Raw genomic sequence first — 24,508 nt, forward strand, 5'->3', positions numbered from 1 at the left:
TCCGTATTTCGTGTCTATACCAATGTGACCTCGACGCAACGGCTTCAAAATAGATCGTCTTCATTGGTTATAGAGCAGGAGAGAGGAGAGTCGGTGCATTTCCTTTGTTGTACTCCAGGAGTCGCCCACTTCTCGACCTGTTTCGGGTAATAACGCTGGTTTTTTTTGAATTCTTCGGTCCGAGTCGAGGTCACCCCCATCTGAAGATGTTGTAAAAGAACATTTCCGTACTTCTGATCCTGGTCGAGAATCAATCGTCCGATGTCGACCTTGAAGACATTCAATGTTGTCAACCTACGCGAGTGCTAGTTGGAGCGTTGTGTCCAGCTTGACATCGACATTGTACTATTTCTCTAAGTATGTCCTTCCGACTCTCTTTCTTCGGCTGCTTGTTTCATAGTTCGATCGTACTAGGCTTATCGTCAGGAAGTTGAGCTGTCTCTTAGGCGGCCCGCCCAGTTCCGCTAGGTGGACAAAAGGCAGACTAATTATAGGATTCCCAACATTCGGATCGCAATATCAGTACGCTCCTGTCCTCATTCGCTCGTGTTCTTATTCAGTACACACACAAGAGACGGTCTCATACTCATATCTGACCAATTGGCGTAATAGTATGGCGCTTGCGTGGCGTTCTGCCAATGTTCAAACGTTCGATGCTCAACTACCAGTCTACCACCCTGTTTATAGTACGAGTTCACTTACATGTTTGTTTCCGACTACCACCGTAGCACGATCACGTACATACACTGAACATGGTGCTACGCAAAGACGGAGTTGGAAGGACAAAAAGAGTTGCTTGATTCTTTTCATTGCTTGTAGGTCCTAACCAACCGATTGTCGTCTACCGATGCACATCGTCTCATTACAAAAACCATTTACCTGGTTTAGCCGTCTTAGAAGTACGGTGCAAATAATCGCAGGGCTAGAGACGGAGAATGACCGAATTGCTTCAAAGGTCAATCAGCCCATCAACAAACTTCAATACTTCCGAAGGGCAACAATTCCAAGTGGAGGAGGCATGGTCGCAACCTCTCATTTGAGGGATCAGGTACTAGGAATATCGACGAAAGCTATTCGAACTGAGGGAGGAGGTTAATGCCTCAGGGGGTTCGCACGGGCATCTCAATCAGCTACAGTGGACTTCAGACGGTTGGAAAAGACTTGTTGATGCCTTTGGCAAAAGGGTGTGCAAAGTTGAGGAAAGTCTGAAAGGCTGACTTTCCTAGCATTCTCCTTCCTTTTACAGAGGAAGTAATCTATGCCTGGGCCTCGTTATCATTCAAGACTGGTCCCGCTCTGAGCTACTAGTATAATATCTAATGACGTGCTATCCATAGCTATCACGAATAAGAATAATAACGGGGATCTGTGTATGGATTCGCAGCACCACCTGCGGTGGTAGACGCGGACGGAGTTGTTGCACTCCCATTATAAGGTGCAGCTGGGACACTATAAGAATAAGGATAGGGATAATATGCCGATCTAGTGCTAGCATAAGCACTGTTGGGAAACACACCTGGTGCTGAAGACCCATAAGAGCCATATGCTACAGCACCATATCCTGAGGTATGATAATCTTTGGCGGCGGTAGAATACACAGACACCGGCATCGTTGCGTGAGCACCATACGGGGTCGTGTAGCCGCTATACCCTTGATATACAGCTCCTAAATCGCGTGAATGCATAGGGACAGGTTGTCCAGCAACGGATTCAGCAAGAGCCGGCGTCACAGAGACTGACGTTGCCGTACTTTGGACTTCACCGCCTGTAGGTTCGTCATCTAAAGGGAGGGAGGCCATAGGAGGCGATGCGTGGCGTGAAATTGGCGGCAGGGAATTTCGAAGGGCGTTCTTTACAATTTCACGTAAACTAAGTTCATCGATGTGATTTCTGTAGAAGTTGGAAACTTGCGCTGTTGTCTGCATGTTTTTATCGACCTTAGGCCAAACTTGTGCTTGAAGAAATTCCGTTGCTTACTTTATTCGGCATCGAGGCTGATATTCGTTTAAAATCATCGCCGTGTTGCCCCAGAAGTTTCAGGAAGAGTTCTGTGACACAGAAGAATGGTATCAGCACTCGTTTCGGTCGTCAATGTGGTGGGATTACCTTTGTCATCGTCAGACCAAACGGCCACTGCTCTACGACGATTCGAACTCTCCGTATCAGCATTCTTGTTTTCTCCATCGGCGACAAGGGGAGGTGGAGTTGAGATGTCGTCATTGATGATTGCTGCGGATTTGACTTTACGAGCTCGTTTTGCCCTTTTAGCAGGCCTACTGACTGAATCATTGTCCTAAAAAGGCAAATGATTGGGGATAAAGAAAGGTAATATACAACGTATGCAATGAGACTCACCGTTGCTTCTTCTTCTGCTTCATTTAGTGCGACAGCAAGTGAAGACCTCGCCGAGATGGCCAACGGTCCGGCCACGCGCCGACGTCTTGGGCGTGATTCTGGCTCTGGGGTAGGTGTCGCTGTAGTAGGCGTATCTTCTGCATTTATGCCAGTGACCCTCCGAGTTTTCCTTGCTTCCAGAGAAGCCGCTGTGGCCGCAGATGTCCGTTTGCCTTTTCCTCGGGTGGTGGGCCCAACCTCCGCATCGTGTTTTCTGATATCAGCTAATAAAGCATTACCCTTTCTCTTCCCAGTCCTTCTTTTTCCTTTCTTGCCAGGTGCATTCATCGCCACGACATTCCTAAAATCAATCGAGACCTTCTTATGCAAGTAATAAAAGTTGACACATTGAGCAGTAGTCTTGTTAGGCAAAAATTTGGCAATCATTCCGAACTGCTTCGGATAAGCAGCGAACTTGTCCAAAAAGACTTGTTTTTCCTCCTCCGTCCAATCATGGATGCCAGTGTCTGGTGCGTAATATTTGGCGGGGTTGTCGATACGAAGATTGTTATCGTCAAACACGTAATCGACGTAACCATTGGTCACGGAAATCATGTCCGGAATCACCGCAAGATTTCGCACGCACAATTGGTTTGGATCCGTAGCTTCGTCGTATCCGATGCTAGCGATAATCTGCTCCATCTCAAGGTCCGAACGTACTGCGTCCCCCATGGTGGCCGCTGATCGTCGTGTGGTGCGACCATTTGCAGGTGGAAGGACCGAAGGTTGCACAGGTGCCTCTGCGGCACTGGCGGCCTGTTTGGCTTTTGCTTGATCATCAAGCCTGGTACAATGCTCCACCCATTTCTCGTGAAGAGATAGATATTCCTCCTTGAGTTTCTGTACCTTGACCTTCAAAGCTGCCTGTCTAGCATCGAACATCTCCACCAAACCTGCATGTACCTGCCTGAAAGTCTCGTTTCGGGAACGCGCTCGGGTGCCAGTGGGTTCGAACATTTCCTGCATGAGGACTTCATGAGACTGCTTTACGCTAGGAATCTTCTCGTGAGGAAACCTTGGCAATGAGAGGTTGGTAGCCAAGATGGGTTCAACCCGTTCTTCGCGTGTCTGTCTATCCGCGAGCAGACGAGTCATGACAACGATGCGAAGGGCTTCCCTGACTGAGGTTGCATCTGACATACTGGGGACATCGTCAGGTCCAAAGTCGGGAATTAATTTTTGATCGAGCGGAGGCTGGGAGGGTTGAGGAAGGGTATCCACCGAGTCACCACTTTCTACTCCGGGTTGACCGCGGTCATTCCGACTGTCTTTAGAAGACGTTCCGTCTCCAATTACGGGCGTCGCTGCAGACTCTACAATTTGTTCAACGTGAGTCTGTTCGTCTCCGAATGTCAAAGGTTCAGTGCTTGGAAGTTTAGCTGCTTTATCCGCCGGCAATTCCTGAATTTTGACTTCCGCGACGCGATCATGTTCGCCTATAGAAATCCGTTTTAGACCCGGAGCATTAGCATTTCATGACGTAGAACCTACTTTTCTTCCCATTTGTCTCTGGTTGAGTTGGAACCTCAGAAGTAAAGCAGAGACCAGCCGCGTCCAAGTTTTGTGGAAGAACGGTAGATTCAGCATGTGAAGGTGGACACTTGTTGTCTGACTGTGACAGTAAGGTGGTATTCTCTATGTCTAAACTAGATTGAGAAGCAACAGGAGTGTCAAGTCCATGGACAACAAGATCCGAAGGTTTCACTGATGTCTCCCTGGACGAAGCGATAGATGAATGAGAAGGAGATCTGGACGGTGAAGCTGGACGGCTACGGTTTGAGTATAAATGATCCATGCGCGACCGAAGTCGTGTGTTTGCGGAGGGGGCCACAGTAGAATTAGCATTCTTCCTTGTCCCATCACGTTCATTCTGAGTCACAGACGGAGAGGGTAGACGAACTGGAGTAGAAGCCTCAGAATCTATGTATCTCGTGGTTAAACTAGAATTATTGGGAAATCGAGAACGGGAAGTTGAACGAGAGGACCTAGAACGTGATCGAGAAAACGAACGTGAGCTCGAAGACCGTAGACGCGAGCGAGACCGCGAACTTCTCCCCAAACGACGCGAACGTGAACGAGACTGGGATGGTGTTCGTGAGATGATCCTGGACCGCGAACGTGAGCGCGAACGATAACGAGGAGACCGAGATTTTGATCCTTCAGAAGAATAACTTCGTCGTGAGCGTCTCTGGCGCCGGTGAGGCGAACGAGAGTAAGAACTTTGACGATGATTTTCGCCTTCTTGATCATGGTCGGAACGGTAGGAATCGTATCTGCTACGCACAGCAGGGGCGTCTGGATCGTATGAACCTGGACGGTAATGCCTATCGTCGTCGTATCTGCTATAGGACGACCAGGTACCAGTATCTTGAGAATAGAACCGCTGGGGCGAATCGCTGTATCGCAAAGGATGTGTTGAAAAGAGTCATAATCAACACGAAGGAATCTAATACGGACTTTGAACTTCCCCCTGTATTACTCCTGTCTCTCTGTTTCCAGGAATCAGACGGCTCGAAAACTCTTGTAGCCATGGTTTCAGAATCCCGCCAACTTCCTGAAGGTTCCCTGCTTCGTGGATAAGGCGAGACTGGTGATATTGGCCGCCTTTGGTCATAATGTTCCCTAGTTGAATCCCAATATGACCCTCCATATCGTTCAGGACTGGTCCGACCGTAATCATGATGAGAGTCTTGATACCAATATTGGTCAGGTCTGTAGTTATTCGACTGAGTATATCCAGAATAACGACGCGCAGGAGGTGGAGACACGGATCTGCCGCGAGTGGGCGGAGGTCTCTGGCAAGTGTAGTTCAATCAAGAAAATAGACCGTGAGGAGTAGAAAATTCGACAAACATCGTATGGCAGAGCATAATGAAGTGAATTTGTTCGAGATCGAGGCCCAGTTGGTAGATTTTGGGCTGGAGCTCCGTACGTAGACGACATTATCCCAAGTAAATAATACTTTCCACAAGTAATTGAACTTGTTTGAAGGTACAAATCCAAAGAAATAGATGATACAGGGTGAAATCCGAGTGAAACCGGGTGAGAATGGAACTAGAATGAGCGTAGAGTATGTGGGAGATGATGGTTGGAGAGTAAAGGTAGCGCGGAGCGCGGGCTGAGTCCCAAATTGAGCCCTGATTGGGTTTTCGCGTCCGGCTGCCGGGCAGTCACTGCATGCATTCTACCTCAACGTTTCCTCGTTCTCAAGTTCTCGCTCTTGGTCCCAGCTTCGTCCAGTCTCTCGTTCCAGCGACATTGATTTCTCAAGTAGAGTCTCTGCTCGAAAGTCACAGAATTAAGGATGCGGCGGACCTGGCAGATCAACAACGAAAGAAGCTACAGAGCAATATCATTGTCAATGAGGACGAGGTTAGGCCCGTTCCTTTTTACTGTATGAACGGAAACTGAAAAGAATACCTAAAGATAGAAGAATTACACTACGTGTGCCAGCGAATAGGGTTCCAATGCTTCACAGAGACTTTATTCGAGGACGCGGGAAATCACTTCTTTGACGGGGAATTGGACCCCCGTTTACTCGTCAGATATTATCCGGACTTGAGTGGAAACTTGTTTTCAGAGGATGATCAGATAGACATATTTGCTGGTGTAGCGGAACATATGCCTAAGGAACATTGTATTGACGATATAGGTGAGTGTTCAGCGAGTTGGCTCCTTTCATATGCTCCGGCGGAGTATATTTCCCCTGTACATACATACATCCATCTGGCTACCCTCCCTCCTTCTTTGGTGACTCGCTTCCATTGACATGCACCCCCATTCGCATCATCTCACCCGCATCGCGCGTTCCCCACGTTGGAACTGATCAGTCGTGGCAAACCTAGTCAGGAATTATTCACCACATATGTCGCCCAACACCCGGTCTGCACCACCCACAGCCGAATTACGCAAGATCTTAGGAATGGCCGCCCAGGAGATGCTAGTAAACCACTTGAAAAAGTGTCGAACACGCCGAAAGGTGGACAGTCGAGCTCGCAGTTCAAACTCAAGTAGATGGGAATCGTCGTATCCTGTATGTCTCCCGGTTGTTTAACCATCATGGATTCTCATTTCGTTGCAAGATCGTGGATACTGTTCTCGTTAAGCTGTTTGCCCTGTCGGAAAAGACCCAAGATCTATACGCCCTCTTGAACGAAGCGCACAACGTAATCATCTCGGAGGTTGAACCGGTTCTACAGAAAAATGGACAGTATAATGCCTTATGCATGTTATATAAACAACACGGGGATGATGACAAACTGCTTAATGCTTGGTCGAAGTACATTCACTACTCTTCGAGAAAGGAAACACATTTGATTTTCGTGTGTAGGGTGGCAGATGGCGAATGGATTGACGATGACATACCGGACCCCGTGTCCAACATTGTCAATCTGGTTACAGAGAAAAGGGATCGCACACTTGCCCAGCAATGGGGATTGTGGCTGACCAAACGAGATCCCGAACGCGGCCTGAAGGTGGGATTCTTTGCGCTGTGATTCAGTGGACTTACATTAGTCGCCGTCAGCTCTTGATGCCTAGGGAATCAGGAAAACGTCGCAACAACAAACCTGACGACGAGAAGTTGCTTCTTAAGCAGATCAAAGAAGCCAATCCCACTGCTGTTATGCAATATCTAGAATATCTCATCATCCAGAGGCGCAATATCGTGAGTCCCGCTCTGACACAGTTCCCAAAGACGACATTCGACCGTCTTTAGGAACCTGAGATTCACATGGACTATGCCTCGACTTGCGTTGGCCAATTGCTAGATTTCCTATCCCAGGAGGACGTCCTGAAATTATGGCGAGCTAAAGGTTTGTTTCTTTCGAAATCACTTTAACGTTCAACACTGCATCAACACCTCTTCTCATGGCCGTAGCATCGTCGTATTCGTCTAGCCGAACCGAATTCACCTTGCCTTTCATCTCTTACTTCGCCTCGACAACACCAGATTCCGAACACAAACGCGTGCGCCTGAAGACCGCCTTATTTCTGCAAGCCTCTGACCTGTATGACCTCGTTGCGATACGAGGACGCCTCCTTCCACACGCCAAAGTACTCCAGTTTGAAATGGCGATCTTGGACGGCAAGGTATGAGCCTCTTCTCTTTATGACTCGCCCTCTGACCTACGATTTAGCTACAAAATCATGACTCCGCACTATCAAACCTTGCACTCGACCTACGTGACACCATTACCGCTGAAGCTTATTGTACACTTGGTGGTGATCCAATACCGAACAAAGTTGCATTGTCGCTAATCGACAGCGTGCCCGGAACGCAATCATGGAAGTCGTCGCCGATGTTTTCTACTTCAAAGGACGTTGACGACCACACAAAGAAAGAGCTGTTAAAGATCTTATTACAAGTGTATATGAAGGATAGGTACGGTAATTTTCACTTTCAGGCCGGTTGTCATGTCTGAAAATACCCGCGCAGAGATTCAAATACAGACAGAGCTGCTCATCTGCTCAATGCCCAGGCAATCAATTTAGATATAGCGGATGTGAGATTTTGATTGGCCATGCTTTCAGACCCCTCACTATTGTCCATCAGGTCCTTTCGATAGTTCCGTCGGAGTGGCCGTTACAACTCATGTCCTCATTCCTCGCCCGTTCCTTCCGGAGAAGATTGCATCATCGTCATGAAGGTCACATACTCAAAGCGATAGCGTCGGGCCAGAACCTTGAAGTAAGTATATTTCTATAACTAACACTTTACGCCTGAATGAGCCGTCGTGTAGGTGAAAGAACGTACTTGGATGATCCTGCGAGAAGAAGGATACGAAGAAGAGATTCTGGATGAGAATGAACAAGGTGAGGAAGATGAGGAAGAGAAAGTACTAGACGAGAAGACAGGGCTACCGGCAGAGCCTGTAGATATACATCCGGATACAACACATGATAGGGATCTTGTTCGGACTACAGATATTCGGTAGTTCCTCTGTTACTTTAGCGATTTGTGACTATGTCATTCCTTGGCGTCAAGCGTGGAATCTTCTCGCCTATTTTGTTGAGGATCATTGTGCCCATTATCAGCGACCCGACGAAAATATTGAATAGAGATATCAGGGTGGCTGGCAGCATCACTGCGCCTGAATCGCCCTTGTTCAGGAAGCTTCGAGCTACACCAGTTATTAGTCTGTTCCTTCTCCTCCTCTCAGAAAAAGTGTAGCGAGAGCTCGAATGTCAGAGGACGTGGACCACTGGACATTCAAGGCCTCAACCAGAAGACCCATTATGAAAAAAGTAGTCCATGAGGAAAGAGCCTCGAAGCGCAGAACGCTCGGTTCGTCGCCCAGAGATGACACCAAGGAACGTGAAGCTGACGACGATTTCTAGCCGCCGGAAGCGTTCACCCCTGGGTACACTTTGACCGATATTGTTGCATTTAACTTATGCTATCTTCAAGGCTAATTTCTGGTCCGAAAGGCAAGATGGACGTTGTCGATTCTGCTGCACGTCCTTTCTTTGGCGTTCAATATGCTACTGGGAAGTTGTTCGAAGATTCTCCTGAGTTTCCATCCCTTCCGGCATCCATTTCACAATCTGTAGCTGCGTGTCACATTTTGGAATTATGCCAGAATATCAGAAGTCGCTTTGCGCGTAATTAATCCTATTGCTTGAGAACCGTTCCATGTCTGACGAAGCCGCTCAACCCGCTTGGAAGAGTCTGGTATGTTGACCAAGTGTAGAGGTCACTCGAGTCAGAGTATATGTACTTGCCACTGTTGAACCCGTCCGCGTATCTGAAATCAATACTACAATCAGAATCGCGGAAAACTCATGGAGTGTGTTTCGATACATACAGACGGAATTTCCCGTTAGGTAGCACAGTGATACATGGTCCCTCTGCTTGTCCCCATCCTGCAAAGTTCCCTGTTTGCACGAAATTGTAAGGACCGGTCAACGAAGATGCTACAGCATGTTCGATCGTCTTCTTCCCGTCGGATTCTGCCTTGGTGAAAATGTGGTATTGATTACTAGTATGGTGTTCTAGCAGGTAAGAGGAGAGCACACAAATCAAAATAAAAGGACACACTTGAAGAACACCGGGAAGGTATCAATGTAACCTAATCCAGCGTTGGAAATGCCAGACATCACGACTGGTCCGCTCCAACTTTTCAATGTACTGTCATTGGCTGTATACACGTAGGGAAGGAAGGGACCATAGCTGCCAGTGGAGAGAGAGACCACAATATTCAATCTTCCTGTCTTTGGGTCTTTAAAAAATTCCTGGAACAGCAAGTTAATACGCCTAAGTTAGACTCGACACCGTAAAAAGTACCTACAGGTGCCCAGGTGTTGATTGGATTGGCCACAGAAGAGGAGGTGGAGATGGTCGTGAGTAAAGTCCAGTTGATGAGATTTGTGCTGCTCTGAGTTACATCAATCAGACCCCGTCTCCGACTCTGAGGAACAGGAACACTTGCCGCGATTGCGAAATTTGCTCCAGTCCAGTCCGTCGTGTCTTCCGGCACTCGTGAAATGGTAGAAAACAGTTTGGAAGGGATGGATACTAACATGCAATATAATACTTTCCGCTGGAATAGGCTGATGAGTATCCGAGTCAGAATCGGTTGGATGCGAGAGACTCACTCGGTGTGTAAAATGACACTGGGATCCCTGATCAAGCCAGATGGCGGTGTATAAGCGGGTCCTTTAAGAAGGGAGAAGTTTGTTCCATCTTGAGATGTGTACACATAGAGGTTGGACTCGGAAACTGATGTGAATGCAGTGAAAACGTATGGTGCGGAGACGGCGCGCTTGAAATGTTCAGGGGACAATTCTGGCATGGTTGCTGCATCCGTGGCATTATATCCAACGAACGAAGCCTTCAGCGCGGCAGTCGCAGAACAGCAGACTAGAGAGAGGAAGACGGCCAGCTGGAAGGGAAACATATTCGGAGAAATGGGTTTCCTGAATGCATGCTTTTAAAGAGCACTACGCGTAAACGGAATGCTCTCGGTCTAACCCACCCCATGATGTTCAATTTCAGCGTGTTGGAGAAGAGTTGAAATGAAATGGCGCGTACGTCAAAGTATTCGATTCTGCTCGCTGAATTCGCGTGACGATAATAACCTTTGGTCAAATTTCAGAAGAGCTGATAGCTATCGACCTCAGAAAACGAAAAAGAAAAAGCCGATATAGGAAAGTGAGACGAAGGTTTCAAGTTCTGGAATAAATGCTTGCCAACCGAGCTCGGCGATATCTGCCCAATTCCGCAAGTCACCTGGACGTTGAATCGGGTTTTCCGTGGTGTTGGCGCAAATTTTCTCTGTCCGCGTGGTTCATACATCACGCAACATCAGAGGTGGTTTGCAATTTGAATATGTTCGTTGAGATGGTTTCTCACTTAGTGATTATACCTGACTGTTAGACCATGAACGAGGGTAATGTAATTCTCGGGAAAATGAAGCTGCGCACCAGCTATGGCAAGAGTCTTTTAACTACATGAGCATCACATCCGGGTGGTGAAATATACAGCGAATCGGAGAGGCAAGTAAAGGATCCCGCGGGCGCTTGGTACGCACGCCACATGCTGAGTTTGAATATTTTACAGTCCGGCTCGGTCCCAGATTCCCCATATTTTTTCCGTAGAAACTGTGACTCGAACTCTCTCAAAACCAGCCATGGACGTCGACATGAAGACCAAAGAAGACATAGAAGAGGTCAAACAGAGCCTCAGTAGTAGCAGAGACCGTGACCGCGATAGAGAACGGGATAGGGACAGAGAAAGGGACCGAGACCGCGACAGAGAAAAAGATAGAGACCGTGATCACGACCGGGATAAAGACCGGGATAAAGAGAGGGACAGAGATAGAGATAGGGAGAGAAGAGACCGTGACAAAGACAGGGATAGAGACAAAAGGGAGAGTGGTGTGTAAATTCAGAAAGAAGCCTGTGCTCAACTTTTTCAACACAAATTCCTAGGTCGCTCTCGACGTGGCGGTGGTGATCATTGGGAACCAGAAGAACGGAGAAATGGGGACGTAAGTGGGCCACTTTCTCTCGCCTATGAATGGTATTCGATATTTTCTTTTAGCGAAGAAAACGTTCTCGTTCTCGTTCTCGCAGACGCTCTGCTTCTCCGCGTAGACGTTCCCGTCGCTCCCGCTCCCGGTCTCGTTCTAGGACACGATCACCTCGTAGCCGATCCAGAAGTCGTGGAGATCGTAAGGCTGCTGAACCTTTTGCTCGTTCATTAGGTGGTCCCATGAATGCAGACCACGAGGAAGCAGTCGAGTTCGCCAAAATCAGCAAGAGAGAAAACCGCGTTTACGTCGGCAACCTGAGTTACGATGTCAGGTATCGTGACCTTATGGAATTTATGAGGGGAGGTGGGTTGGGGATCTCCAAGTTTTTTCGATATTTGAGTATTTTTGGTGGAGGAGAGGGTTGAGGTGGCAGAAGCAGTTTGAGTTGCGACGAACGAACATTCCATCATCTGGAAGAGTGCACCTCATTAACAAGTCGGTCTGGCGGCTCGACCTGGTGGTTCGGACGGATAGCTGCTTCTGTGTTTCACGGGGGATGAGTGGATGAAGTTTTTTTCCTAGTTTCTTGGAATGGTTTTGAGATGTTGAGGATATTAATCGGGTTCTTTTTTGGGGTTGGCAGCTGGAGAAGTATTGTTCGCCGAAGTACTTATTACTCCGACTGGGGTTTCCAAGGGTTGCGGGTGAGTAAACCATCACTTCGCCGGACTTCTTGGCTGATTGTGCTCCGGATCCCAGGATTGTCGAATTCGGTTCTGTGGAAGATGCTCAACGTGCGATCCGTGAGTTGTCAGAGATGACCTTGCTCGGTCGGCCTGTCTACATCCGCGAGGTAGGTGTTGTTTACTACTTGAATGTTTTGCTCAACGTTATTTCGTACAGGATCGCGAGAATGAATCTCGATTTGGTGCCACACCTGTTCCTGGTAAGATGGGCATGGCTATGGCTGGGCAGGGCTTCAATGCTCCCCCGCCACCACGTCCTCCATCTCATAACCTGTACGGAAACCACGCCAATCCTGGGAACCAACTTTATGTCGGTAACGTGAGTAAGGTCTTTGCGGTCAAGGTGTCGTCCTGATGATTTCTGGTCTTATAGCTCCCGTATCAAGCCGGATGGCAAGACCTCAAGGACCTTTTCCGTACCGCTGGTAACATTGTACGGGCTGATATTAACATTGGTATGGACGGACGTCCCAAGGGTTCTGGCACCGTGGTCTTCGAAACAGCGAAAGATGCTCAGCAGGCGATCAGTGAGTCTGGTCCTTCACTTCAACGAGTCGTGCTCTCACTCGTCCTCCCTAGACATGTTCAATAGTTATGATTGGTATGGCCGTATTTTGGAAGTCCGAGAAGTACGTTTGATGTCGTATCATAACTCCTCGTCGATCTGATCTCCTTAGGATCGTTATGCCGGATTGTCCGGACCCGGCATGGGTTTCAGAGGTGGTTTCCGTGGCGCTGCTCGCGGCGGTTTCCGTGGCGGGTTCAGAGGTGGATTTCGCGGTGGTGGGTTCCGTGGCGGATTTGGAGGCGGTGCTGGTGCTGGTGCTGGTGCTGGTCGTGATTTTTCAAACCGTGATATCTACGCAGACTATTCTGGCCCTGATCAAGGTGGTGTGGGTGGGGGCTATGGCGGAAATTTTGCCGGCGGCGGGATGTATAGTGGTTACGGAGCCGAACCCGAGCCTAGCCAACAAATCATGGTCCGAAATGTAGGTTTCCTCCCATTCTCGCTCTCTTCTGACTGGTAATCGGTTGGATTTACTCAACAGCTGCCATGGTCAACTGCCAACGAAGACCTTGTAGAACTGTTCGAGACCACTGGTCAGGTTGAACTGGCCGAAATCCTATTTGACGGAGCTCGTTCAAAGGGGTGTGGTGTTGTTCAGTTCGCACAAGTGGCCGAGGCCGAAACCGCCATAGGTAGGAATGGATATTCAAATCTCTTGGTCAGAGTCTCATTTATTTCTTCCATAGCCAAATTCCAACAGTACATGTACGGCGGACGGCCGTTGGGTAAGTAGACTGGTTTTTCGATATGTCTCTCCATTAAATCTATCCTGCACAGATGTCCGCTTCAACGACCGCTGGCATACTTTCACCCCAAGTGCCGCCAAGGGAGGGCAAGTAGCTGCTATTCAAGCGGAGGCTTAATGCAAAAGTACATATCAGTGCACTGGCTTTAAATTGACGTCATTGTTTTCCTGCCCACTTCATCTTGTAATTCGCGACCTCAGCTTAAAAAATTCATTATGCTAATTCACTTCGCGAGAAAACGACACTCCAATACGCGATCCTTTTGGTGAGCTTGATTGCCCGGTCACTGTCTGTACTCTGCGGTAGAATTAGTCGTCGTGGTTTGTTGAGTTCAGTTGATAAGGCCAAGTCCCGTTTCACCCGCTGTCGAGTAGTCTACTCAGTAGGCCGACCACGATCCGGGTAGCCAACTGATAGGCGAGACGGCATTTGCCGATGTATGCCACACGACAAGCGCCCACTCTAACCTCACCTCTGTAGAATGTACTGGTGAGTAAACTCAGAAGTATACAAATGGCTGATATTTTGTGTACCTCTAGAATGTACCAGTTAGTGACTACAAGGAAAGGAAAGTCAGTATGTATGAGAAACGTAAGATAGGAAATATATCTACTCACCCTCATACAAACGGCTGAGGGTGAACCATCATCATTGCGATCACTCGATTGAGCATGTACGGCGTGCGCCATATCAAATACCCTCCTCAACAACCTCAGGGCGTTTTGATACCATATTAGCGTGCTCACAATGGCGAAGACTCAGAGAAATATAAGAATTCGATGGTGTAGATTAAATATCCTTTCCAGCTTGGAATTACATGAAATAACTATCGATTGGCAAACTTTGGAGGAAGACATGATGGTCACATTATTTTCAAGTACATGAGATATCTCGTACTTTCATAAAAACGTTACATTACATTCTTGAATACATAAATATAGAATGCGTGATCTCAGTTGTACTTGCCTATAAGTACAACACGTTATTGTGCACCAATGGCACCTAGTTCGTAAGAGTATTATCTGAAGATAGCCTGATGAGCCCGAAGGAAGGGCAGTGTCCGAGCGATAGTTAACCACAGCTGAAAAGACGATAATAATAAGTTTATATAGTTAGTAGTGTAGGAGTTATCGCCGCACCATGTACAGTCGCAGGGACACCTTGTCTTCGCCTTCTGTCCTCTGAAGAAGGATACGAAGGGATAGGTAAAAACCAAACGACACGAACAAAGCGTAGGCGATACTCGACAAGCCCCAATACTGCCCTAGTCCAATAGACCATGCGTTTATTAAGAAAAACGTGATGTGTCTACTTGCTTCGGGCAGAAGTGTGGGCAGAGTTATTCGTCCTTGCACGCGGTCGCCGACTTCGTCCCTAAAGTCCTTAGTAGGGTCAGACAGAACATTCCAGCAAGTAAATTAAATCCTCGTCGTACTTGAACATGTATGGTAGTCCAGATTATCGCGACGCTGAGGAAGGGCGTTATCGAGAACTTTTCAGTCAAGTTGAGGTGACCTGTACGTCGCGTGAATTTCAACGTATATGATAATGGGTGGCGGGCACCGAACCTGCACTAGCAATACCAGCTGACCCCACGTCCCAGGACACTATTCCGATCGCATTCAAAAGACTTTTCGAATACCTATTGACAGTAAAGACAGCGGTTACAGAGATTTCTTGAGGTCCGGGTAGAGGAGACTCACCAACGCGAGTCCAGGCCTCCCTCGTTGTAAGCGATGAAAGCCAGGGTGAGCGATATTCCTGGAAGTAGAACGCCATTGTTCCAGGAAAGATAGAGGCATAACAGTACGAGAGTCCACCTAAGTGCATAGGCGGACGTCACGGTCATCAATCCGGCAGGTATCGGACGGTAGGGCTTGTTGATGGAATCTTCTTTTGTGTTATACATCTGATTGGCAGCGCAGAATTGTAGAAGGAAGAGCCAGACCCAAGTTACAAGGCGTAACATAGTATGTAATTCGGGCATCCGCGGCGAACTCAATACTCCGTAACAAGTCTAGAGAGACTTTCAGGCTTTGTCAGCACACTACGTGTGAACGCGACGTACCACTGGGATAACGATGGTCTTCATGTCCGACAGGGTGAATGCGTAGCCTGCCCGAATCGCATTGCTGGAAAAGGTAGAGAAATGTTGACTTATGTCGATGAAGGCGTCCCGGACGGCGAAGGTGGCAAATGACAGCAACTGGGCTTCGAGATCTTTCCCGTGTCGGTGGAAGACTGACAGCGACATAGAAGACACGAGCTTGACCAGGAAGCGTTGAGGACAGCTTGTACTAGTTAGTAAGGGAATATGGAAACGGAAATCCGGAATATATAAGTGCCAAGTGGTCATTAGCGCGGAAAATTTTGTAATAATAATAACAATACATGTGATTCATTAGCACCCACATTCCCAATATGGTCATAGCACATGTCAACGTCTGTGATATCGACGAGGAAAATAGCTTGTGGCAATTTGACACTGGCACAGATGGAGATTTGTTCAACAAGCGAACCCAAGCGAACATGTGTCGAGATTTCAAATGGGAGCCGCGTCAGTACAGGTCGGTACTCGACTCTTGGGCTAGACAAGTTGTCTGAAGATCACATACTTAGCTATTGCGCAGGAGAACATCGGATGCATTCGATCGCATGTCTCCAGTACACATCAGCCGCCCGACCCAAAATGTCCTTCGCCCTGCAAGGGTTACTTGGGGTTACCATCTAAACAATCAACGGCAGCTTACAGACACGGTTATTAGTGAGAATACTAATACTGCCGGTCGATGCAAAGTCTGAGATATCGGAAATTCGGCGAGTAACTGGGAGGTGGGCTCTCACCATCCCGTTAGGTACTCCCAAAAGGCTAACCTTAACGGTGATAACTGTCATTGTGTGAGAACACGGGGTAAATGGTTCTTCACCGCCTTTGTTTGTCATTGTAGTATAGAAAATGATCAAATTTGGTAACCGTGAGGTAATTGCCACATTATTCAACCACCACAAAGCACCAACAGCACCTCTTACTGACGTCGATGGCAATTGGAAAACGACGGCGGTCGGTCAACGTTCAACGTTCCAACCTTCACGTGAGCGTCGGGTACTACCTCACGTTCCCAACTATGGGTAATTTTTTAAAGGCGGTAAAGAATCCCAGTGCTACTTCACCAAGGCGAGTAAAGCCGACTTCATTCCGCTGTCCAGGATCGTCCTAATTAGGGTGTATGTCTTTTGGGACATCCTGAATTAACGGCATTCGACAAGTGATTATCGTGCTGAATAGATCGGTCTTAGTACGCTATACATACCGTTGCTTCGCCTGTGGTAACCTGAAAGAAACATGTAAAGTATTGGGCAGCACAACACCATACCAAACCTGGATCTGCTAGCTACACATGGCCACACACGGTACTTGCTCATTTCTGAGAATTTGTCAGAGTGTGGGTCCAGCTCTTCGGCTGTCACGTACACGTGCTCTATGAGCTCTTGTAACCTCAGATAATCTTGGGCTGAGCGAATAAAGATGGTTCTTTACACGGGTGCATTATGAGCTTGTATCTCCAGATGATCTTGGGAATGTTTCTGTGCGCTACGTCAGGACACGAAAAAGGATGGGATGTGTACTCGCGAAATGCGCGGGCTCCCGCTCCGAACGATATTTTAGTTGTCGAGATGCCTTTCGCCTGCGATATTGTGATCCAAATATTTCTCAGTGTCAGAGTTAGTGACATGGCGCAAGGGGTAATCCAACTAGTGTGCCTTTGTCTAACAAGCGGAACCGGCCGTGATGAGACAGAACAACAGCTCAACCTCCAGACATTAGCTTTCGGGGACTTCATGACGATAAGGAGGTCTTTCCAGACGTTTCCGATTCGCATATGAAACAAGCAGCAGCCGAAGAAGTGGAGTCAGAAGGACAGAGAAGTGGTGCGACGTGGGACAAAACGCTCTAACAGTCTAACCACTCGCGGAGGTCGACCAATGACTGCAAGGTCAAGAGGGAAGATTTCTTCGGTATTCCAGAGGTCGACGGGAATTAGAGGTACGGAATTTTCTTGACCCAAAGGGCAATGGGGGTGCTAGAGTCGGCTTGAAACATCAAATGAGGATAACTGAATTCATTCGAGTGAAAGAGCGTTTACGTCGAGCCAGGATGATGTCTGGGGTGAAGGTCATACTAACTAAACTAGGTTTAGAAATAATTGATGGAGGGATTTACATGCCTGGCCAATTTATGCGGTTTGAGTCTTCTACCTTTTGAGTCTAGTCGATATGGATGGAAGTCGTCGATGACAGAGATACGCACATTGCAACACCAATATCCGCGTGATCACATCGTCGGAAGGTGTTTTTTCACCCCTTACCATATTACATACCTACTTTATTACAACTTTTGACTGGTGCATTGACGCATTACCAGTTGTCTCCGCTCATTTCGGTACAATACAGTACAATACATAGATAGGGATATAGATTGTATACATAGCACTGTAGACAAAGGAGTGGGACTACTGCCAAGGGATCCTTCCCTTGAGTTCCATCAGTACGCGGAATTCGTCGTAGAATGTAAGGGTTTGGCCCAGTTCATATACCATTCATCTACCGCATCCACTGCATCATAGTTGAATGCCCTCACGTAGTCTCCCCACACTCGAGCAAGAGTTTCATCATCTGCTCCTTCGAGATGAAGAGTCATCCCCAACGCTGAGTCTCTCGTATCTCGATGAGGGCCTGGAGGTACGGAAACGACGGAAATGCCATCAAACTCGAGCTCCTCACTCTGTTTTGTACGATCTCCTCGGATATGGTTATAACCGTTGAAGAAAAGTGGGACTTGATTGCGAGATTTGAGGTGGGAGAAAAGATATCCAAATGTCACTGCGTCCTCCATCTATGGAAACCGATGAGTGGCGGTAACCAGTCTTAGAACATACACTTACCGCTGCAGAACTACCATCAATGGTGTCATGGTGTAAGGTCTTCGTCTGCTGACAACTGAACGTGGGACTCACCAACTATGGGTAGTATTAATCTAACACAAGGCTCGGTCGGAATTGATATTAAATCCTGGCTAAGGTGATGGCTTACTGGTAGAGTATGGGCTGCATCTCCGATAACGACCACGTTATTTTGAGGGTTGGTAAAACTTGAACGATCCATTGGAACTTGTATGGTCCAATGACTCGATTTAGCGAGTCTTGCCACTTTTCGCACCCTGTATTTGTAAACGTAATCCAGGTTTAGTGATACATCGGTGGTTGAAAACAATACAAAACGAACAGAGGATGATAGTCTTGAACCCTTTCGAGGAAGGTCGACACCGGAGCAGGGTCATCCCATTCAAGGTCCCTATCATTTGGGCCTGAAGAATGCGCGTTGTATGTCACGACGAATTTACCGCCGCACTATGGTTAGATGTGAGCGGATGTAACAAACAGTCTGGATTCGTGCACTTACGCAGGTAGTCCCTACGGAACTTCCGTTCCCTGTCCATACGACGAACTTTAAAAGAAAAATTTCTAGTATTCTTCACGGCAGAAGAGGAGTTTCCATACGTACTCGGTCATCTCGTGTCAGAGGCGCTAGCTGTGGGTCATCCTTCATGAGAGATATGGGAATTGTAACACTGGCACTGAAGCGGGAGAAGGATCAGAATTGGGCGGTTCAAAAAGGTTTTGGATACCAACGCAAGTACTCGAGTTAATTCTGTCTTCGGTGTTGCACCGTTACTACCGTTCGGAATGTGGAATTCCAACAAATCATCGTCAGATTCCTGATCCTCTGAGTGAACAGCTTGTCGGGTTATACTGTTTCTTCCCTCTGCACCTACGACCTGTGGCAACGTTCGAAAGTGTCAAAAGCAGAGAAGTCACTATAACGCACAACGTCCGCAGTGATTTGGACACCAGATTCGGATACCACTACTGGGGGTGAACCTGAAGGGGCGACGACGTTCTTGGCGATAAAGCCATGTTTGATACGAACTCCCGAGCTGATACACAGATCATAGAGGTGTGCAATGAAGTCGGAATACTAGAAAAAATGAACGGCGTTCGGTCCTATGGAGTGGATGAACGAGCTAGAGGGCATACCGCAACCATGTAAAAGTCACTTCCCAAATCAGACATGATTTCTTCTTTGAAGATCATTCGGCCCAATAATTTGGAGGACTCCCCTGTAAGTATCGAGGTAAAGTTAACAGAGACCTGGAATTTGATCCTTTCCTAGTTTACCTGCGTGGAAATAGACCCTAAAATTCGTTAAACGACGTTACATTCTATTGTCATATCCGGTGTAGCGTACCCAGAACACATTCTTGCCTTCTCCTTCAACATCTCCATTGTTCCAGGAAAGAGATGTAATAGGCGAGCCATGTTGGGAGGGACTTTGAGACCACCGTCTGGATTCTGTCGGTCGGTTGGCTTCTGGGAGAAGATTCGAGATGGAAAGTGCTTGCCTCTGGTCTGCGGGATTGCTTCTCTAGCACAACTACTTCATGGCCACTTTGTTGTAACAGATATGCACAAGAAAGGCCTGCTATACCGGCGCCAATGACAACGAACCGCAGAGAAATGGATGATTTCCGAGTCATGGTGAAGATTCTGGGGGGGGAGTGTTCGCTTTTGTATAAATGAAGTGCATACACAGGTCCATGTAAGGGTTCATTTAATTATTCTCGGCTAGTTGAACTTTTCGAGAAATGTTGGCAGAATTCAGTTTTATGGGAACGGTCCGTTTAATTCTCGTTCAGAAGGCCGCCGGCGGGTGCGTTCCTGCTTACTAATTGAGCCCGACGACATTCTTTTAAAACTCAGACATTTCCCAAGTGCCAAAGTTCAAAGTCCGACATCGCTAATCACGCATCAGTAACAAACCAGGGTAAATTGCTCATATGCCGCCGATTCGAGGTGGAATTCTGACAGCTGACTTGGCAGTTACGGGTGAATTCACCCTGGTCTGCTTCAAGGCGAAGAGAGCCGTACGAACATTCAAGATTCGATATTCGGTGGATAGATAGCGTACAACGCAGTCTCTCTGCACCAGGCAGAGCTGAATAAATCGCAGGAGGGGCACGGTTAGATTCAATATTAGGTACTTTCATTAGGCGTGGGTCCCGAGAGTGCTATCTCCGCCGCCATCATTGAAGTATTGACTTCTCTCGACACATCTGTGATAAGGCGAACACTTCCTTGACGGCATCGAAAGACTCATGTCTTCCTTTTGATCGGTCCGAGGTCACTGAGGTCTGTAGATACAACAGGAACGTGCTACATACATTAAGGATCGTAAGATAAAAAAACATAGAGGTGAATGTCTCCAATTTGTACATGGTGTTGCCGTCGCCACAATTCTACACGGTCAGACCGAGGCTAGCTTCCACGGTATGGGCGATACTTGTAATAACGTCGTACTGGCGTGGTTCAAGGGAAAATAAGAATGGTTCGGGACGTCTAGAGCGCAAAAAAAAAAAAGATCCGTGGGTAATTTGTAAAAATCGAGGATGGGAAGAACAAGCGGGTTGCACCTACATCGCAAGACCTGCGTCAAGGTACGCATGCGGGTCCGGAAGCATGAAGTTTCCTTTATCGTCAGTGCTAGGCCTCAAATTAAAAGACCACAGAACACATGCTGTATTGATGCGCAATGAATTGTTCGCGACGTTTCGACCCACACATATTCTGGGTGAATATTCAGAGGTGACAAAGTGACTACAATCAAGTGCAGACTGACCTACGACCATAACCATAAGTAACATGAGATTCTTCATGCGTATCAGGTAGTGCTTGTTTCAACTTCCCATCGTCATTGAGGTGTCGTTCTGGCCTGAAGTCTTCGGCATCATGACCCCAGACATTTTCGTCATGGTTCATCGCCCTGAAATAACTAGGAATGAAGAGAGGTTCAGGTGAGCAACGTACACGGAGGCTTACCAGGCATTGGGAATGACAACTGTGTCTTTCGGTAAAAAATATCCTTCGTAGTAATCATCCTGCTTCAGCCTATGTGGTATGGCTACGGTGAAAAAGCTCAGCGTCGTGGCGTCTTAGGATTTAAGAAAACGACTGACATAATGGAGCAATAGGTCTCCATCGCATAATTTCCCTGAGGAACGCGTTGAGGTAAGGCATTTGTTCCGGATCTAGGTCCTTGAATGTTGGCATACGATCCCTACCGACTACACGGTCGACTTCTTCTTGAGCCTTCTTCTGCACATCAGGGTAAAGAACAAGACTCAATAAAACCCAAGACATCTGACCGGACGTCTAATATAAATGCGCTTGGATCAGAGGAAATATGCTGCAGGATTAAGGTTTACCGAATCCCCGCCTGCTCCACTATAGGAATCCGGGTCAAAATGAGAAGATAATCGAAGGCAAAGAAGTTTACATACTATAGCGTCGTGGCACACCATGCAGCCTCTCTGTCTGTCATGCCTAGTTTCTCCTTGTTTTCATAGAATGAGGAGGCGGCACTCGGAATCTGAGTTCCCTTGTGCTAGGACATAATCATATCAGGTCAGATTTATCAAGGGCACAAAACACTCACTACACGAACAACAACATCAGAGAATAATTGTTCGAAAAAGACAGAATCCCTGGCGAAGAGGCCTTCTGCATAACGTCTCCAAGCGCACATCCACCTGGGCAGGTACATCATCCAAGGTAGATATTCCACCAAGAAGGCACCGGGAACGGCAGCCGCGACTGTGTTCTGCACGTAGACATTAGCGCGTCGGATATTTGGATCCAACGAGTCTAACATTGGCGGCAGACCATAGATTATGCCGAGCATTAGGGAGCTGCTAGCTCGCCGGAGATGGTCATCCCAATAATCTGGCTTTTGCAACATTTGGTGGCAAAGAATATAGGCCTCCCTCTCTTGTATATGATGGTACCTCTTTGCGTTGGTCAAAGCCCTACCGAGAGTTGAGACATTACATGAACAGAAACATTTTAAAACTCACTCTTGGGCTGCACGCCTGTTTCTTTTCCAGAATGCATTATGGGACTCAAATGCGAACACCATACCCCCGTTGATAAGTTTTCCCGCAACGATGTTACGGGGGCGTTCCGAGTAGATCGCTGAGTCACGTCGAAAGGAAGTTAACTGATAGTGAAAATAGAACGCGAACAAGTATAGCACCTGAACGACGATCCAGAAGATCCGAGGCTAACTTGTGGCTTCCAAGGACAACTATATTTTGGCCAGCGATATTGAGATGGAAAATTGGCCCTGCGAAGGATTGAAGGTCGGGTAACAAGGGAGGACCAGCGACGAAGGACGTACCTAGCTCCTTTGACCACTGGGAGAGGGTGAGCCAGGTTTTCTTGGTTGGCATGATATGTAGATGGCCTAGGAAGGGAAGTGCGCGCCCTGGGCTAGGAGGAAAGTTACGATTGCGAGGGAAGAGCCAGAATGCTAATATCGCTGCGAGAGAGACAGTAAGCGATAAAGAGTATACATTATTAAAGGCATTCGGGGGAAAGGTCTTGAGAGGCATAATCCAGGTGCCCGAACTAACATGATGGGAACGGATCGGATTATAACAGAGATGGAAGTCCCAGGATGTGTATACTCGGAGTCAATCGGCTGTTGAACTAAACATTTGGTCACATCGTGGAATATCAAGTTCACGATCAGAGTCATCGGATGCCTTCACCCCAGCCGCGCAATGAATAGACATACTAATGCGAATTCATTTCGTATTCCGAAAATGACCGTGAAGAAATATCTTGCTTGCTCAGTGTCTTGGATGTGTGTTGGGTGAGGTTGGGCCTATGTACCTTGGGCGTTCGCTAATGATTTCCAAAACCCCCGCAAGGCACGTTTTTGCATACGTCGTCTTTTTTGATATCCGTTGTGGACCCTCTGAGTGTCAGCTGTACCGATATGGGGCCCGTCCGTTGACACTAACCCGACAATGGTAGCTCGATTTGCCCGGCCCCATTATCGTCCAAGTCGTATAGAAGTGTATAGAAAATCTACACAGATGAACAATATGTATACGTGCAGCAAGGGTGGCGAAGCCAGCTCCGGTTTATTGCGACAAGAACGGATAAAGTACTATAAGCGCCCGGAAAGCCGTTCCGCGTTAGCCAACTAATGACTCGGTAGACTCATCCTACCAACGATGGCCTTCTCCTCGCTGAAAGACCAAAGCTTTTGCTTTCCAGTTCCAGATGTCCTAGAGAACGCAAGAGTGAAAGTTATCCCTTTCATCGTTGAGTCGCCATTTTTCTCGTCGATCAACTCTCTCAAGACAGTCAATGTAGCCCTCAGAGCACGCTGCAGCGGTTTATAAAGAGTGGAACGATGCGCCAAATCTTATGGACTTCCTGCCGTTCGGACCCTACCATTCTGTAGAGGGTTTGGTAAGTGGATTATGGGAAGGACGTGTGGAAAAGAACCCCGCTGAAACGTTGTTCGTGGTGTACGATAAAACTCGGCCAGATGCGAATGGGCAACCATCTCTCGCAGGGACAATCGGCTACGTCAACTCGAATGCCGCAGACCTCTGCACCGAGATTGGATGCGTCATCATCTTGCCCCAATTCCACCGCACCCACGTCGCGTCCAACGCCGTAGGCCTTCTGATGCATTACGCCCTCGATCTACCGGAAAATGGGGGACTCGGATGCCGTAGAGTTCAATGGATGGCGAATAAACTCAACACATCAAGCGTACGACTGGCTGAAAAGATGGGCTTCGTTTTGGAGGGGATCATACGATGGCATAGAGTGATTCCCCCTAGCAAATCTATTGCACATAATGGTTCCCCAGGAAGGAAGGGTGATCCTCATGAAGGATACCTAGCGAGGGATACCGCCATGCTAGGGATATACTGGGATATATGGGACAATGGAGGACGGGAAAAGGTCGACCTGATCATGGAAAGAAGGAAATAGGCAATGAATCATGTAAATAGTGATTACCTAAGGAGCCTGTAATTATGTCGGAGTTCCAATTAGGCGCGCACCATTCGACTAGACGAAAACCACCACCACGCAACCTCAAGTTCAATCTTTTACAGCGGTCATTCGGTTGACCGGCTTTAGTGGCCATTGGGCCCTGACT

The 24,508-nt window shown here is 47.7% G+C and overlaps 8 protein-coding genes across 9 annotated transcripts; 3 read left to right on the plus strand and 5 right to left on the minus strand.

Moving 5' to 3' along the window:
- Nucleotides 1-1,186: 1,186 nt before the first annotated feature.
- On the minus strand, nt 1,187-5,501 carry E1B28_005746 (uncharacterized protein). Its single transcript, XM_043150327.1, has 7 exons — nt 5,248-5,501; nt 4,852-5,189; nt 3,886-4,790; nt 2,356-3,830; nt 2,107-2,293; nt 1,978-2,048; nt 1,187-1,919 (listed from the first exon to the last, which is right to left on the minus strand). Exons 1-7 carry the CDS (start codon nt 5,335-5,337, stop codon nt 1,341-1,343), a joined length of 3,645 nt encoding a protein of 1,214 aa, XP_043011414.1. The 5' UTR covers nt 5,338-5,501; the 3' UTR covers nt 1,187-1,340.
- Nucleotides 5,502-5,557: 56 nt separating this feature from the next.
- E1B28_005747 (uncharacterized protein) lies at nt 5,558-8,444 on the plus strand. 2 transcript variants are annotated; one of them, XM_043150328.1, is made up of 12 exons: nt 5,558-5,766; nt 5,821-6,046; nt 6,240-6,427; nt 6,477-6,673; nt 6,725-6,869; nt 6,920-7,060; nt 7,112-7,208; nt 7,274-7,485; nt 7,533-7,777; nt 7,832-7,898; nt 7,949-8,083; nt 8,136-8,444. In XM_043150328.1, the coding sequence occupies exons 1-12, from the start codon at nt 5,572-5,574 to the stop codon at nt 8,328-8,330; spliced, it is 2,043 nt and encodes a 680-aa protein (XP_043011415.1). In that variant the 5' UTR covers nt 5,558-5,571; the 3' UTR covers nt 8,331-8,444. The 2 variants fall into 2 exon arrangements, with proteins under 2 accessions (XP_043011415.1, XP_043011416.1); XM_043150329.1 differs by having other exon boundaries at nt 5,821-6,427.
- A 561-nt stretch (nt 8,445-9,005) lies between these two features.
- Nucleotides 9,006-10,886, minus strand: E1B28_005748 (uncharacterized protein). The gene is made up of 9 exons (XM_043150330.1): nt 10,819-10,886; nt 10,427-10,764; nt 9,991-10,361; nt 9,916-9,935; nt 9,825-9,862; nt 9,684-9,770; nt 9,434-9,627; nt 9,201-9,374; nt 9,006-9,140 (listed from the first exon to the last, which is right to left on the minus strand). The coding sequence occupies exons 3-9, from the start codon at nt 10,290-10,292 to the stop codon at nt 9,008-9,010; spliced, it is 948 nt and encodes a 315-aa protein (XP_043011417.1). The 5' UTR covers nt 10,293-10,361; nt 10,427-10,764; nt 10,819-10,886; the 3' UTR covers nt 9,006-9,007.
- A 113-nt stretch (nt 10,887-10,999) lies between these two features.
- On the plus strand, nt 11,000-13,677 carry E1B28_005749 (uncharacterized protein). Its single transcript, XM_043150331.1, has 12 exons — nt 11,000-11,271; nt 11,326-11,384; nt 11,438-11,732; nt 12,013-12,073; nt 12,129-12,222; nt 12,273-12,434; nt 12,489-12,642; nt 12,695-12,744; nt 12,793-13,104; nt 13,165-13,315; nt 13,370-13,408; nt 13,461-13,677. The coding sequence occupies exons 1-12, from the start codon at nt 11,025-11,027 to the stop codon at nt 13,544-13,546; spliced, it is 1,710 nt and encodes a 569-aa protein (XP_043011418.1). The 5' UTR covers nt 11,000-11,024; the 3' UTR covers nt 13,547-13,677.
- Nucleotides 13,678-14,188: 511 nt separating this feature from the next.
- On the minus strand, nt 14,189-15,729 carry E1B28_005750 (uncharacterized protein). The gene is made up of 6 exons (XM_043150332.1): nt 15,498-15,729; nt 15,133-15,446; nt 14,998-15,071; nt 14,865-14,944; nt 14,569-14,811; nt 14,189-14,510 (listed from the first exon to the last, which is right to left on the minus strand). Exons 1-6 carry the CDS (start codon nt 15,681-15,683, stop codon nt 14,448-14,450), a joined length of 960 nt encoding a protein of 319 aa, XP_043011419.1. The 5' UTR covers nt 15,684-15,729; the 3' UTR covers nt 14,189-14,447.
- Nucleotides 15,730-17,829: 2,100 nt separating this feature from the next.
- On the minus strand, nt 17,830-20,144 carry E1B28_005751 (uncharacterized protein). The gene is made up of 13 exons (XM_043150333.1): nt 19,890-20,144; nt 19,736-19,839; nt 19,666-19,682; nt 19,525-19,607; nt 19,316-19,465; nt 19,120-19,265; nt 18,992-19,064; nt 18,890-18,934; nt 18,713-18,837; nt 18,521-18,647; nt 18,445-18,464; nt 18,373-18,382; nt 17,830-18,323 (listed from the first exon to the last, which is right to left on the minus strand). The coding sequence occupies exons 1-13, from the start codon at nt 20,022-20,024 to the stop codon at nt 17,973-17,975; spliced, it is 1,386 nt and encodes a 461-aa protein (XP_043011420.1). The 5' UTR covers nt 20,025-20,144; the 3' UTR covers nt 17,830-17,972.
- Nucleotides 20,145-20,504: 360 nt separating this feature from the next.
- E1B28_005752 (uncharacterized protein) lies at nt 20,505-23,037 on the minus strand. Its single transcript, XM_043150334.1, has 12 exons — nt 22,721-23,037; nt 22,577-22,666; nt 22,398-22,515; nt 21,980-22,349; nt 21,825-21,928; nt 21,750-21,768; nt 21,501-21,696; nt 21,364-21,445; nt 21,164-21,307; nt 20,962-21,111; nt 20,709-20,883; nt 20,505-20,650 (listed from the first exon to the last, which is right to left on the minus strand). The coding sequence occupies exons 1-11, from the start codon at nt 22,932-22,934 to the stop codon at nt 20,784-20,786; spliced, it is 1,587 nt and encodes a 528-aa protein (XP_043011421.1). The 5' UTR covers nt 22,935-23,037; the 3' UTR covers nt 20,505-20,650; nt 20,709-20,783.
- A 280-nt stretch (nt 23,038-23,317) lies between these two features.
- Nucleotides 23,318-24,416, plus strand: E1B28_005753 (uncharacterized protein). Its single transcript, XM_043150335.1, has one exon. The coding sequence runs from the start codon at nt 23,761-23,763 to the stop codon at nt 24,337-24,339; it is 579 nt and encodes a 192-aa protein (XP_043011422.1). The 5' UTR covers nt 23,318-23,760; the 3' UTR covers nt 24,340-24,416.
- Nucleotides 24,417-24,508: the final 92 nt, after the last annotated feature.

Source organism: Marasmius oreades, chromosome 3 (assembly GCF_018924745.1).
Source record: "Marasmius oreades isolate 03SP1 chromosome 3, whole genome shotgun sequence".
Lineage (NCBI taxonomy): Eukaryota > Fungi > Basidiomycota > Agaricomycetes > Agaricales > Marasmiaceae > Marasmius > Marasmius oreades.